Source organism: Ciona intestinalis, chromosome 2 (genome assembly GCF_000224145.3).
Source record: "Ciona intestinalis chromosome 2, KH, whole genome shotgun sequence".
NCBI lineage: Eukaryota > Metazoa > Chordata > Ascidiacea > Phlebobranchia > Cionidae > Ciona > Ciona intestinalis.
The window spans coordinates 4,335,142-4,349,712 of NC_020167.2; the positions used below are offsets into that span (position 1 = coordinate 4,335,142).

Consider the following 14,571-nt stretch of genomic DNA (forward strand, 5'->3'; position numbering starts at 1 on the left):
ATTGCTCTAACCTAGTGGTCACTAATGGGTTGTCCAAATTATCAGCCATACATATACAAAAATGCAGAAATCCCCCAAAATAGTTTCCCAAGTAGCATACTTGGTAACAAGTAAGCTGTAACACAAAAACCTGTGTTATAACTACTGTTCTTTTCTGACCACTAGAGAATAAAGCAAGTTACATTCATTCATACATTCCTAATCAAGTTCTTATTATTTTACATTGTTTTAAATACAGCTGTGTATCACGGATGTCTCTGTGGAAGCACCAGTGTCTTATGGGAACCATGTAAGCTGTGGAGCAAAATTCTTCGTATGCAACCTTGGGGGAGCAGGTATTTATTGTATTCATATATGATATATAGTTTATATGAAAGTATAGGCAATTTTTGTTTTAGAATAATATGTTTGGTTATTTAACTAAAATATGGGTCAATGTAGAAACACTGTATTTGTATTTCGTAAAAAAATATAAGCAATATAAAAAATGATATTGAACTTCATAAATTGGTAATGTGAAAAGTAATGTAGGGGTGCCCTGGCTAAGTGGATAGGCCTCTAGGGCGGTGCCTTTAGCCAAGAACATACTGGTTTTAAGCCCAATACTGCTGTAATTGTGGGCATCTTTTTCCTTGGGCAAGACACTTAACAGCAATCTTTTAAAATCCTTGATCCCTAGGCAATAGGTTGGCTAATTTTTTATACATTCAAAAATAACCACCTACAAAATCATGTGGTAACTTGTAAGTGTTCATGAGGTGTTTGAAATAGTTGTAACGGTTGTAACAGCTGACGTTTCACCTCCATGTCAGGCTTAATAAGGTATATTCTTTTATTCATTCATTAATTTGTTCATTCATTCATTCTTTTCTGCATCTTTTAAGTGTATAATTAAAGGGTAAGCACTCTACATTAGACAGAACAAATTCCCTACTAATATAATTTATTCAAACATGCTTGCAGGAGGTGGCAAGCTTGGTGTGTTTGGCGTGGATGATTGTGGAAGGAAGGGTCAACATCCTATGCTGGCCGCCCATGCAGGGATCATAACGGACATTGAGTTTTCACCATTTTATCACGACACCTTTCTCTCTGCTTCTGATGACTCAACTGTAAGTTACAATCATGAGGTTTTGGAAAATGTGCCATCCGACATATATGCTAAGCAGGGTTACAGAGTTTTCGCCTATAGGATTAAAGTTTAAGTCATTCTATTTAAAAATGAGACTAACGGTGCCATTTAGGCGAAATATATATCTACAAAAATTGGTTGGGCTTGATTTTTGTCTGTTACGTTTTCATGGCATACATCCTTAAAAGTTTAAGTCATTTCTTTTTATTGAAAATTTTTCAGAGTGGGCTTAATGTTTTTAATTGGGTTTTAAATATCATATTAGTATTTTTTCATATTGATCAGTTGCTGCAGTTAAAGTAACTCCCCCCAGAATTACTGGTAAATAGTTTTTTCATAGACCAATATTATAAAGATGGCACTTTATACACTAGTCATGGAAAATCTGTATTTTTAAAATTATTTTTCAGGTTAAAATTTGGAAAATTCCTGACTCTGGCGTGATGAATTCTGGCTCTTATTCCCCTGCATCTGTTTTCAAAGGTTTTAAAAAACGCCCTGAAGTATTGCAACATCACCCGGTGGCTGAATCACTCTGTGCTTTGGCAACGGGTGGTGAGATTAAGTTATTAAACATGAAGCAAGAAGATGTGGCACTTAGTAAGTGTTTTATCTGTTATTACTATAGTATCGCACATTTCAGTTTGCCATGCTCATGTAAAAATAAATTTATTAAGTTTGGCAGCCTCGCTTTTATCTCATTCTTTTATTTAAGCAGTTTTTACCTGCAGTGTGTGTATAACTATTGTCATTTTATTGCTAATTTCATTCTCTTCTTTGTATTAATTAACCTGATCTTTGCTACTGTATTGGAAGAGATAAATAAATTATGTTATGTAATGTTATTAACCTGCAGATTGTGAAGTATGCAGTGACACATTACAGTCAATTGCTTGGTCTTATGATGGAAAGACAATAGCAGCAACCAGTAAAGTAAGTAGATGTAATCCCAGAGAATTAATAACAAAGTTTGAATTACCAATTACTAAAGCTGACGTTATTTAGTGAAACCTTTATTACAGTAACAAAACAAAAAGAGGACATATAGTTACGTTAAAAAAAGGTTTATAAGTTATTAAATATATTCTTTTCATTCTTTTTTCTCAGCCTATTTGGTAGTAAACAAAGATCATTCAAAGAATTATAAAACGGTATCCTAACGACTCCCATAGATCGTTGTTAATTGTTTAAAACACGATTAGGATATATGTATATCATGTGCTAAAGATGTCATGTCTTTCCCCACCCTACTATATGTGCTACTGATTCAGGCAAAATGGTATTAACCATTAAGTTACAACAATGAAATGTTGCGTGAAACCATAGTTACATTTACATGTCTATAATATGGCTTTGGTTATCGATAGTTTCTACATGAAAATAGTTTTGTTTTCGACTTTTTAAGGTTTAGAAACAAACTACATGAATATTATTTTATTTTGAAATATGAATATGATTTTATTTTTGACTTTTTAATCTTTAGAACAAGAAGTTATTCATAGCAGACCCAAGGGTTGGCCAACAGGTTGTTGAAACTGCTGCTCATGGAAATCACAAGGATTCGCGAGTGATTTGTCTCGGAGATTCCGAGAAATTTGCAACAACCGGATTCACTACAGTGAGTAGTTACATTGTTGTAATGCTTCTAGTTACATTTGATTTACACAACCAAATATAACTGTTCCATCATTGTTTTACGAATAAGGAGTAAAAAAAACATAATTTTATTTATTTTTGGTTTCATGCAGTAGAGTAGAGGGTACTCCTTTTTTCACTTGGTTATTTTATACAGTTTTTAAACATGTCGCGTGTTATAATGACTGTCATTGTATTGTGACTTTATGCCTTTTTTATTTTGTGTACTACTCTGACATTTGTAACTCTAACAGAAAATAATACAACATTATTGTAATAACACTTTGCGATAGAAAGATATATTGTAAATGGCACAAAAAAGTCATAATATTCCTGTAATTCTCTACCACCTTGATTTGATAATTTAATATTTTATTAATTTTTAGTCAAGATCTAGAGAACTGAAAGCTTGGGATCCAAGAAACTTAACAAGTTGCCTTCAAACCATTGAATTTGGAACTTCTACTGGGTGAGTGTGTGGTTTTTCATTGCCTAAAGCTTAGGTTTATAGTTTAAATAATAATACATATAAGATTTCTATGTAAAGCTGTGAATGGTTACGACTGCTGTGAGACTAAAATTAAAACATTGTTAGAGCAAAAACAAGTCCAAACATAAGATTAACTACATATGGAATAACTAATTAATGTTATATCAATCATGTTTATTGTGTGATGTATTTATATCCTTCTAACTACAGGTTACTGTATAAACAAGTTTTTTTTTAAATAAAATCTTACTTTTTAAAAGGTAAAAAAATAGGGGGGGGAGGGGGGGATTTTTCAAAATTTTCAAAAGGGTCAACGGTGTAAAAAAGCTTGCGAACTCTTGCCCTAAACATTACTGTTAATACTTGTATATTGTATAATGGCTCTTCCCGAGAAAAAAATTTTGTTGACCGCTCTTTTGACGTCCTATTTAGGTTGTCTTCATCAAAATTTGTTTAGGTTGATATTTATTTTTTGTTTAGGGTATACTATATATTACTGTTAATGTGTAGGCAGTTGGTAAGTGATCAGATTAATATTCGTGTGTCTCTGTATATTCACTAGAAATTTTGTACGAACTTGTAGGTAAGTGGTAGCAATAGAGAAAGGGACCTTAGTGTGCTTTAAGTAACTTAGTCCAATACTTCCTTATATGCGCGCAAAGTATTGGCTATTTTTTGTTACTTATTTTTCTCGTACTTTTTTATAGGCAATTTTCATATAGCTTGTCAAACTAGTCTATACAGTACTAGTATGGGGAAGGTTTTTAATAAAAAAACTGCAGAATATCAGTCATTCCGTTTTACTCGTCGTATTTTCACTTCTGCTTATTTGCATAGCTGAATTATTGATGCACAAAACGACTGTTTTTGTTCGCTCGCGGTGGAAGCCGCAGTAAGCAATTGCTTTATTGGGTTTCATATTTAAAATGCACGGGTCACGTGGCAAAGCCGCCGTAGAAATGTGACGTCATTGGCACAACGAGAACTTTTTAAGGAAAGTAAAAAAAAACAAAGAAAAAACAGATTTGGTCGTGGCAATAAAAGAAAAAAATAGCAATTCGGAAAACGCAGCAGTTTAAAGTATATTTGAACAAAGGCAGTTTCTTGTTGTTCTTCACTTGTGTTGCAATCGATTGCAATATATGTAAAGCTTATATATTGGTGACGTAAAAACAGCTACGTGTATGATATGTGGACGTGGTATATTCGTAGTGTAAAGTGCAAAGAGTGAGCGTGTATGTTGGGTTATATTATAATGTGGTGCTAAAAAGCGAGATCAAGGTACAGCCCAGTACACGAATAAACAAAAAATTCGAAAATCGAACTAAGTGAACTTTTCACAGCAGCGAGCGCCTATACAGCGTAAATAGATTAGAAATCGTGACACAACGATCACATGACTAAAGTGTCATGAAACGCAGGTGACATGTTCGGATCGATCATGTGACCGCTCGTGATCGCTGGACCGTAGCGGTCCAAACTTAGATGACCGACTCGCTGGTCGGGGAAACGAACTCCGGACCCCATTTGTGTAGACGGTGTGTACCGAACCGGAGATCGCGTGATTTGCGGCACTGTGGGTTGGCTGTAACCGGTTACCAAGCCGTTTACGTGCTGCTGGTAAGCGTAGTCCGGTCCCATTGTGGTCGCGATAGGGCTGTGGTGGTAGTGGTTCACTGTTGTACAAGTTGGCCTCGGCACCAGCCCTTGGGTTTCCCCGTAGCGCGTCTCCGCGATTGTTTCTGCAGCTAAGCTGCCTGGGTGAGCTCGGTATAAGAACTCATGTCCTCGGTTAGTGTGTGGCGGGGGTTGTTGGGTTGTAGTGTACGGAATTTGGGTGCTGTACACTCCGCCGTTGCTGGGATAGGAGAGCGCGCAGTTAGGACTTGTGACGTATCGCGGCTCCTCCAGGCCATCTTTTGGTACAGTGTGACTAACGTTCGATCCGGGCGAGTACCCGCGCTGTATTTCACCGGGTTGCGACATCGGCGCTCCGCAGACGCTTCCGCCTGAGTTACTGCTGCGTCCCAAAGAACCGTTTTTGTTTGGTGTAGATACCCGGAGCGGCTGTATTGCCCCATTCTGTGTGTGGTTATGTGGTGGGTGTTGGTATATTTCTCCCTGCGGGGTTACCATTGATGTAGTTACTGTCGGTCTAGGAACCTGCTGCATCATCATCGGTATCATATCAGGGTCACAGATGCCGTTGGACGGTCGGCCCCGACTGTATTCTGACGGTTTTATCGAGTCGTTATTGTTCGCTTGCTTCTTCTGCTTCTTTTTGTTTTTATAGCAGACAAAAAACAAAATGGCGACTACCAGGATCACGAATGCCCCTAACCCCGCACCGAGCGCCGGGTAAAGCAACGGAAAGTCATGTTGGGTATCTACTGAAGGATTTGTGTCGCCTGTCTGTTTTTCATCGTCGCCTGGATCGACGACTGGAGCATCGACAACAGTCGGTGGTGGAATAACTTTATTTTCTACCTTGTCCGGTTCCACATAATTTGAATCATAATCTTTCGTCGTCTCGTCGGGAGAACCGCTCGCTGGAAGGTTTAAGGTTGTTACCTCCCCGCATAACGTGTCTGTCACGATCTTGTCCCTGCCTCCGGTACTCCGGATGATGTCCGATGAGGTGATGCAGATGTTGTACTTCTTTCCTGCCTCCAAATCGTTTACAGTGTAAGGGTGAGTGGTCGGAACGATCGTATATTCGTTCGGAGTCGATTTTCGACCCGCAAGGATTTCGGTGACTGTAACTTTTAGGGATCGTCCAGTACTTGGTAGAATTATCCCCACTGAGTTCGGGGTGATGGTATCACTCTGTATTATAAGATGCGGTACGTTGCCCGACGGTGCGCGTGCAGCTAGGGTTGTAGTGGTCGTGGTGGATGTGGGTGGGGTGGGTAATGCTTTCCAATGATCACACAACATGCCTGTCCAGTGAGGAGGACACCTTTATAAAAAAAAAAACATATAAAATTTTAACAACGGGTCATTGTAGTAAGGCTGACATTTGTAAAGCGGCAACACCCGCGGTAATGAAAACATCATTAGTCTTATATCCCACCTGCAGACTGGGCGGTTTGTCGTGTTGTTGATATAACATGGGGCGCCGTTAGCACAAACTATTCCATCACATAGATCCACAGTCGGTCTGTGCGGATGGCTGGCAGTGTCTTTATCTCTGGGCGGCAAACTGGGTCCCCTGTCAAAAACAAGTCAATTAAAGGTTTGAAAATTAACCGCTAACCTATACCCCATTTAGGTTGCTTACGTTTAGTATTTACTCGGTATTTAGTCGATAAGCAGACCACATTTATCAAATCTAATCACTGTCTGAACGTTAAGTAGCAATATCCACAACAATTGAATACCTGTTGCATTTGAGGTCGTGATCGTACAAAGAGTTGAGCTTTCTGTGCTGCCACCTAACGGGAGTTGCGCACTGCACACTGTCAACGTTTATAAATGCCCCTGGTATGGCCCTGCACAAAAATAAAGAGGTTATTTTTCGATTGCTCAGCTGCTGGACAAGTGTAAGATAAGCGTGCCGACTCATTTCACTTGTAATTCACCCGTAGCAAGGTCGGGTTTCTGCCTTCTTGAAGCCGATTTGGCTTAAAATAACGAACACGATTGTGTATCTCTGCTCACACGATTCGTTACCTTATCAGTGACAGTGAATTTGTAATACTAAATGCACGGGGATATCGACCCCCGAAAACGCGTGTCGATTCTGAAGCACCTTTGCCGATAACGGTATTTTGAGGATAAATCGTCTTTTTGCATAAAATGCTTATCGCCGTACCCACCTCATAATGTTTGGCAGCCAAGAGAGGTCACAGTCGCACCGCCACGGGTTCATGGAAAAGTCCGCCACGTTGAAAAGGACACCCCTTGGGATGAAGGATTCGCTAAGGGATGAGAGTCGAAGATCGTGGAGGTCCAGGACCTTGATCTTCCGCAAACTCTGGAGCAAATCCGGAGGAAGAAAGCTGATGGAGTTGCAGGAGAGGTTGAGGGAATGAAGCGAAGTCATGTTCCTGAAAATAAAGTCGCAGTTAGGATTATAAACTTCACATTATGCTTTGATTGGTTACAGCTGGTGTTCAACGGGTCGCACGCGCTAATGATGTCAAATCAATTACAGCTGCCTTGGAAGTGGATACACTCGGTCTCCACTTTGGCTTTTAATTGGTCTGCAGAATTTTTCTCTCTTGTCGCTTTTATTGTGATATTAGTTGCTTGTAGTATAAGCAGATCGTCATGTATCAGCGTATGTTAATTAAACTTCGCCGAGCGTTTCTAGCTAAGCCAATTTTCGTCCACGTTGTTTTCGCAGTATTCGCAATTAGAATTATTCATGGCATTTTGGCTCGCCTCGTTGTACGTGAAAGAAACTGCTCAGGTCGTTAGATTAAAACACGGTTCTGTGTAAAAGCGGCCTCGTTTAATACAAACGACACTCCAATTTCGCTGGTAATTGTTAGATTAAACTCGAACCACTTATCTATATTAAATTGGAGATTTGCCAAAACTCCCCGACGCACTTGGTATTACGCTCAAAGGTCCATAGCTTTGTTTAACCTAGCCACCGACCTATGGCTGCAGGAATTCAAAGCTTTTCCAGCTTGACCGATAATCCATGCATGTACCTGTCAGCCACGCGCGTCAACCTTAAGGGTTCGCCGACCTGACAAAGACGGAGCTGCAGCACACCCCGGTCGAGTGTTCCTAGGTCCGAGAGAAGTGCCTGGGTCATTAAGCTTTCAACGAAAACAGCCTGTTGACTTACGCCTACGTGTCTCGTTTACTCCGCAGGTGTCTCGCAGCGCTAGCTTTTAGCGGCACGGTTCATGGGATTTGAAAGCGGTCCGCCCAACCCCCTGTACGTGTTTTCATGCGACGGTACACCGCACACCTAACAGCTTATTCTGTGTACTCCGGTCCCCGTATGTATGTGTATGTAGGCCGATGTTGTTTACCCCGAACAAGCAATCTCGGTGCACGAGCCTGCTACTCACACTGTGTCGTCTGCGTTTCATCTTCTGCGCGCCGTCTGAAACAGGGGCCTTAATGCAGTCTGTGTTTACGCAAAACAGCGATCACTCATCATCCATTCACTACGAACTCGACTCAAAACTCGAACGGTCGGCCATTACTGTTTCGCGTGGTTTCACCCCCGACAAACGCTGACAAGCGGCGTCCACATCAGAACAATGTTTCGGCCCGACGAAAGACAACGCCGCTAAGGCCGCGCCTTGCTGCATTCTGGGGCCTTGAACCGACGTAAAACGTGGCAGTCGTCTTGCCCTAATGGAGCTCAGTGTAATCCCCGCTTTCGCGAACGTTTTACACCGCGTCCCAACAATAACAATCACGATCCATTGTATTGCTACCATGAAGCAAAAATATCATAGCGGCAACACAATGCACGAATAATGAACGCCGCTCTCGGACATTCTATTTACGCATCAACCCATTAGCAGGCATACAAAACAACTTACTTTATTATCCTGGGCAACCTTCTAATCCGATTGAGACTTAGATCCAAAACACCAAAGTTGCTCATGTCTCGAAACGTAGTTGAAGGCAGTTGGGTAAGACGGTTACTGGATAACTGCAAATAATTGGTTTGATTTAATTTTACACCCTAATAAAAAAATTATAACAATTGCTCTAATTTGCGATTTTCGAGTTACTAGGAGCGCAGAATGCATCGTTATGGAAATGTTTGGGTTGTCGGTAGAAAGCCAATGTTGTTTTTCCGGATTACTCGAAATATCAGACCAATATACAATTCCCTTCACCTCTAGTTCTTCCAAATTGACTTCGCTTAAGCTATCGAACTGCAGCCTTGCAAGTTTATTATTGTTCAAGCTGAGTCTGCGGAGTTTGGGGCATGATTTGATCTTCGGAAAGTTGGTCAGTTGATTCCCGCTCAGTTTCAGCTCCACCAGTTTCGTCATGTTAAAAAGAGCCTTCGGTGCGATGGTTCGCAGTCGGTTCTTCTCTATGTAGAGCCTGACCAGTTTCGGCATACCTGGCAATATTATTTGTTGAGATTTGCTTGGTCGCACGGGAATGTAATAAAAAGAGCATGGTCGCAAAATGCACGCGTGCAGCAACCGAGTGATCCTCGTGACCGGTAAAGATTACAATATTTAATATTGTACAAGCCCGTGTTAGGATTTCGCTTGTTTATATGTACAATCTGTATTATATGCACGACGAATTGCATTATCAATATTTACTTACCAGCGAACATGTCGTTGGTAATGGTGGTGAGTTTGTTGTTTGAAAGTATCAACACCTCAAGCTCCTTCAACTGCGAGAACAACCCAGGTCGGATCGCATCGTTCGTGAGGCCGTTTGACGTTAACACCAAAAACTGCAGACCCTGCAAAATAAGAAAGCATGCCACTAATCAGCCAAGACAAACACACACAAATATCGAGACAGTTTCTATCTGCACAGGAGCCCAGAAGGATATAGACATTACCTTTAGACGCGACAGCGATCCTTCGGGGATGGTGGTAATGTTGTTGTCGAAGAGATAAAGTTTCCTTGTGTCCACCGGTATGCCGACCGGTATCTCAGTCAGACCTTGATTTTCGCACCAAACTTCCCGCGAGTGACAACTACACAGTCTCGGACACGTCATTGTTGATGACGTCATCTTCGCGACAAGCAACATCACTAGAGCCAGGTACGTCGTAGCCCACGTCGTCATGCTGCTAAATCCAATTAAACAACCGTGTTCCAACCTAGGAGTGGAGTTTTCTTTTGTCGCCGAATGTCCGGTTTAATCGAGTTTTTTCCGCTTTGTTGGACTTGTAAAAACCCGCACTGCGCTTCAGAAATCATGAACAGTCGCTCAGGAAATTCTAATTTAAGATGTCAGCTACTTGCCTGTGGAACAAAGAAAACAACAAGTTTCAATACTAAATCTTACGAAGTCTCGCTTCCGGAGTACGTCAATCACCTCGACTGCCACACCAACCTTGCTTACAGCAAACTATTATTTCTCTGTTGTCATATCATAATATCAAACGCACCACTCGATTACGGTTTGTATGTTTACTGGGTTTAGCACGGTTTGCGCGCGACACGAGCGCCTGGCTCCGGTTACAGCGGGCCATGTTTTGCCCGGTCCCGCTCGCTTTGCTGCCACTGGACCCTGACCGATCCCGAAAGCTTACCCCATCAATTGCATGTAGTAACTCACCCTTGCACTTTCCCTTTTTGCTTAAGTGCGTCAACGCGCGGAGTATTTAGGCCTTGTCTGCTGAGGACGTATAGGAACCTGGTTTTAAAGCGAAATCCGCTAAGCCGCTTCATCCGAGATTGCGCCCTTAACAATGAAGTTGTTATTACGTGCGCGTGTTTAGCCTCGACCTATTTTTTCTTCCCTTTCGTCATCTAATTGGCAAGCGGTCGTGCGCCCTGATGCGGAAACTCGTGGCTCGCTTCGTTTCAAGTCGATGTCATAATTTCTCTTCGCCGAGCTTATTAGGCTGACTCGCGAATCTAATGAAGTCTGCGTGTTTCCTGTGTCTGGCTGAGTCAACTTCGGGCGAAATTCGCTGCCATAGCCGGGAACCTGGATCGCGAATCCTCGCCGTCTCGCTTCACTAACGTCGAAGATTATCCTGTCACGTGTGAGCGCCTTTAAACGAACATGGGCGCCCCTGTTCACCCTTCTTGGGGCGTGGAGCGATCTTAAGCCCCTCTACTCAAACTAAACTCCCTTTTATAACTTCACTTGTTTGCATTTCGGTATCAGAGCTTTGAAGCTCGACCGTCCCCCTTTTTCAATACGTTCTGCCCGACCTACGCCGCGGTTCAACCTTTTAGCTACCCTGGTTTTACAATCGCAGCAATAAACCAGCAGCTTCCGCCATAAACGAAACACTCTTTCAACCTTTACCACCACCCTAGCGTAATATCCGCCTGCTTACTTACTTCTTGATTAACTCCCATGCCCATACCATTTCTACCCAACTTTAGGCGCGCACCAATTAATCCTTTCAGCGACAATGAATGTGTACTGGACGGCTGCGAAATGTTTACTCAGACTCGGCTCCAACCGGTTCAGCTCCCTCGTAAAAAACGAGGATTTGAATGTCAGATAATTTCGTTGATATTTCTGGCTTGAGTTTATCCTCATCCAGTTTCAAACGCTACAACGCCAAACCACAGCTCAAACCCCACCGCAAGCAGCTGAGAAAACGGTAGCTACCATATCTCCATCACCATATTCTGACTTTTGCTGTCACCCGCTTGGAACGCACCCTACAACTTTTACCCCGAACCCGCCTAACGAGCTGTGTAATGAGACAATATACCAACCCTAAGCCCCCGACGAATCAACTGTCATTCAACGTTATCGCACCCGGGAAGTTGCGTGCAAATCTCGGCGTAATTCGTGTTGTGTTTTCGCCTCGGAGGCGGATTGGATTCCTAACTTTCATAGCGCTAAGCCTCAACGACCATACGGCACCTGCGCCAATATACGCGGTGTTTTCCTTTATATTAGGCACGGCATGGTCGCCGTCACTCTTCGCATGCAATCCTCGTGCAGTATCGATTTCCTGCTTTATATTTTAACATAGATTCTCACTGACTGACGAACTCAAAACGCTAATACATATTCGCCACGGTACAGTCGGCACTGACGCCGAAATAACAAACTCTAAGCCTATGATTCATCGCCACACACTTTCGTGCAGTGGCCCGTGATATATTAAACGTCCCTGTGCTACAACGGCAGCCATTTTCAGCAAACCCGTAAGCAACTTCCTGGATTACATATAAACTCACAATACCTATGCGTTCATAAGTCAATTTTCTATCGCAAACTAAACAAAGATGCTCACTGTCCGTTTAAACTGCTGTATACTGTGATCGAAGCTGGAAATTACGACGCACGAGTGGCTGTAGTTTCGAGCCGTGCTCAATCGTCAATCCCCGGCAGTTCTCGAGCTAAAGTGCTTGTAAGCATCCCCACCTATAAAGGGAGTATTGTGGATCGAACAAAGCAGCTTCTCGGATCGGGAACCACTTGAACGCCGTGCGCCTCGCGAGTACTGAGTGGTCTTGAAACTGGATTGAAAGGGTACGAACTCCGCGCTCTAATTCCTCGCTATCGGTCTCGACAAGCAAACAATCCATCTGCACACTGCATTACAGTAGGCCAATATCAACAACACCTCAAAACAACAAACGGAACTGCCTGTATTTTACGTATACCTTCACATAGCTATCCCTTACAGTGTGTTTGGTATCATTGCCACACAACCTCACCCTAACCTGCCTTGCACAGAATGAATCCCGCCCAGTAATTGCTTGCCGCGATTTTACGCATGCGTAGTTCCCGGTAAACAGTATTGTTGGCTAACTACCGGATAATCTGCCAATTGCGAGTTATTGTGCGTCAAGGGACGCATTCTTCGACTGTCCCTTCTTTGTTACTCACCTAGGTTGCAACTTGCAAGCTATTATCGCTCAAGTAGTAAAAAGCAAGCCTGGTAACTGCTCCTATACCACGTTTTTCAGCACTTCACTTTAAGAAGTTATATACCTCTGCAAACAAGTCTCTTGCAAACACAACCTTGGTACGCGCGTGCCGAGGTTTAACTGAAGTAGTAAATGAATCGTGCACGTCATTTCTTACACACCCCTACCCGGGCCTAAAACAGAACGTTTTCCGAGATTGACATTCGCTTGAACGGTCACGCGGCTTTGATGTCGCAAAATTTCGCTTTTAATATATAAAAAATAATGCTATTTATTTTATTTTCGCAATTTCCTTTGAAAAATCTGATAACACCGAACAATTCCGCTTTAACTCTTGTCGTTAAAGCTAGTACGCTTACAAAATCGGTCGCGATCTCGTTTTCTTCGACGATACCATATTTGACAAAATTACGTGAGAAATAAGAACCCGACCAATAAGGCGCCAGTGTAAACTGTCATTAATCGCGAGTGGCGGGATGCAGTAAATATTTATCGTCTTCGCATTGATCATCATTGGCCTGTCCACAGGTCCACTGCAGTGTTGACCGAACCGTGCGCAAAAAATCAGCGGAAGTCGTGTTGATTTTAATACGGAAACACTACCGGAGCGGTCAATGTTTCACGACGTATCGCATTGCGGACCAGCTGCAGCTTCCTCTTCAGAAATCCATCCGATTTCTAACTATAAAAGGCTATCCAAATAAACTGGCTTCTATCGAGACTAAGATCAAACCGAGATTCTGTTGCTCTTACCTTCCAGTAACAGCTGGCTTTAATTTATCACGGTTCCGCGCATTAGCCGTTCCTAGCTTAACCATAGTAGCGAATGAACGCGATATCTCTAATGATATAACGGACGTCAAACGATAAGATTCAGCAATTAAATCTCATAGCGCACTATGCGAAACGAAAGAATGCTCAATTCCTGCTGTAAGCTTTTTCAAACTGGTAACTATACAGCGCGGATGCTACGCGTAAATGTTTCGTTCGTTGAACCAAATCAGCAATTAGCGATGTTCGTTGCCGACGAGGCTTATTGGAACCACTTGAATATGAAATTTACCAAGCCGAATCCGTGTTCAAATCGTCGTCACGATTCCTCGCAAACGCGGCCTCTCCGCTCATTACGCGTTTCTCGATTGTTTTAAACGGCGATTCTGTACGAGCGCCGTAGCCGCGACTACGACCTGCAACCGCAAATTAGTACACGCCCGCGCCGATGACTGTCGTAGTTATGTCACAATCATAGGCTATGTAGCCTAGTTGCCGAGGCCGATTATGACGTACGAGATTGCTTATGTTATCGCCGTGTTTTTGTAGTCGACGTCACAAGACATCCGCGCCAGCGTATATACAGTTACCCATTAACCAATAATCATGTTAAATCGTTACCATGTTTATTTAGCACATGTAAACTAGTAAAAACTGGACGAAACACGTAACCGGTGGTCAGCGCAAATGTAAAGAGTCTGTTGCTGCGATATGAACTTCCGAATCCTGTAAAACAAGTGTCCGACGTCGCTCGCGTGCCTGTGTTTACAACCGCCTCAACGTTTACACTGTTTACTGAAGGCGGTTCGGGTAGCGGCTTAGCCTTTGCATTCAAAGCCTGGCGCAATGAGTTAGTTAAACCGCGGAAGAGATTATCATCGCCTCAGGCGTCGTCTATTAAGTCACCACGATTACGTATAGGAATGCCTTACCATCGCCCTGCGAGTCCCCCAAAACCACCTCCTGCCCTCGGAGTCACGTAAACTGTACACGGAATCTTCCATATATACCGGGAGGG

General features: G+C 42.6%; 2 protein-coding genes across 2 annotated transcripts in view; one reads left to right on the plus strand and one right to left on the minus strand.

The window, feature by feature from the left end:
- The window catches only part of LOC100175730 (coronin-7-like), a 42,575-nt gene that overhangs the window by 665 nt on the left and 27,339 nt on the right, over positions 1–14,571 (plus strand). Inside the window, exons 2-7 of the mRNA XM_002128036.4 lie at positions 239–335; positions 964–1,112; positions 1,543–1,732; positions 1,989–2,065; positions 2,616–2,750; positions 3,154–3,236. Of these exons, the coding sequence (XP_002128072.1) occupies positions 239–335; positions 964–1,112; positions 1,543–1,732; positions 1,989–2,065; positions 2,616–2,750; positions 3,154–3,236 (731 nt within the window). The remainder of the gene's footprint in view (positions 1–238; positions 336–963; positions 1,113–1,542; positions 1,733–1,988; positions 2,066–2,615; positions 2,751–3,153; positions 3,237–14,571) is intronic.
- Positions 4,122–14,571, minus strand: part of LOC108951058 (vasorin-like) — a 26,741-nt gene continuing 16,291 nt past the window's right edge. The window contains exons 3-10 of the mRNA XM_018817719.2: positions 9,766–10,175; positions 9,522–9,663; positions 9,074–9,306; positions 8,771–8,883; positions 7,076–7,306; positions 6,638–6,748; positions 6,331–6,468; positions 4,122–6,216 (exon numbers count right to left, since the gene is read on the minus strand). Coding sequence (XP_018673264.1) covers positions 4,650–6,216; positions 6,331–6,468; positions 6,638–6,748; positions 7,076–7,306; positions 8,771–8,883; positions 9,074–9,306; positions 9,522–9,663; positions 9,766–9,996 — 2,766 coding nt within the window. The 5' untranslated portion in view covers positions 9,997–10,175 and the 3' untranslated portion in view covers positions 4,122–4,649. The remainder of the gene's footprint in view (positions 6,217–6,330; positions 6,469–6,637; positions 6,749–7,075; positions 7,307–8,770; positions 8,884–9,073; positions 9,307–9,521; positions 9,664–9,765; positions 10,176–14,571) is intronic.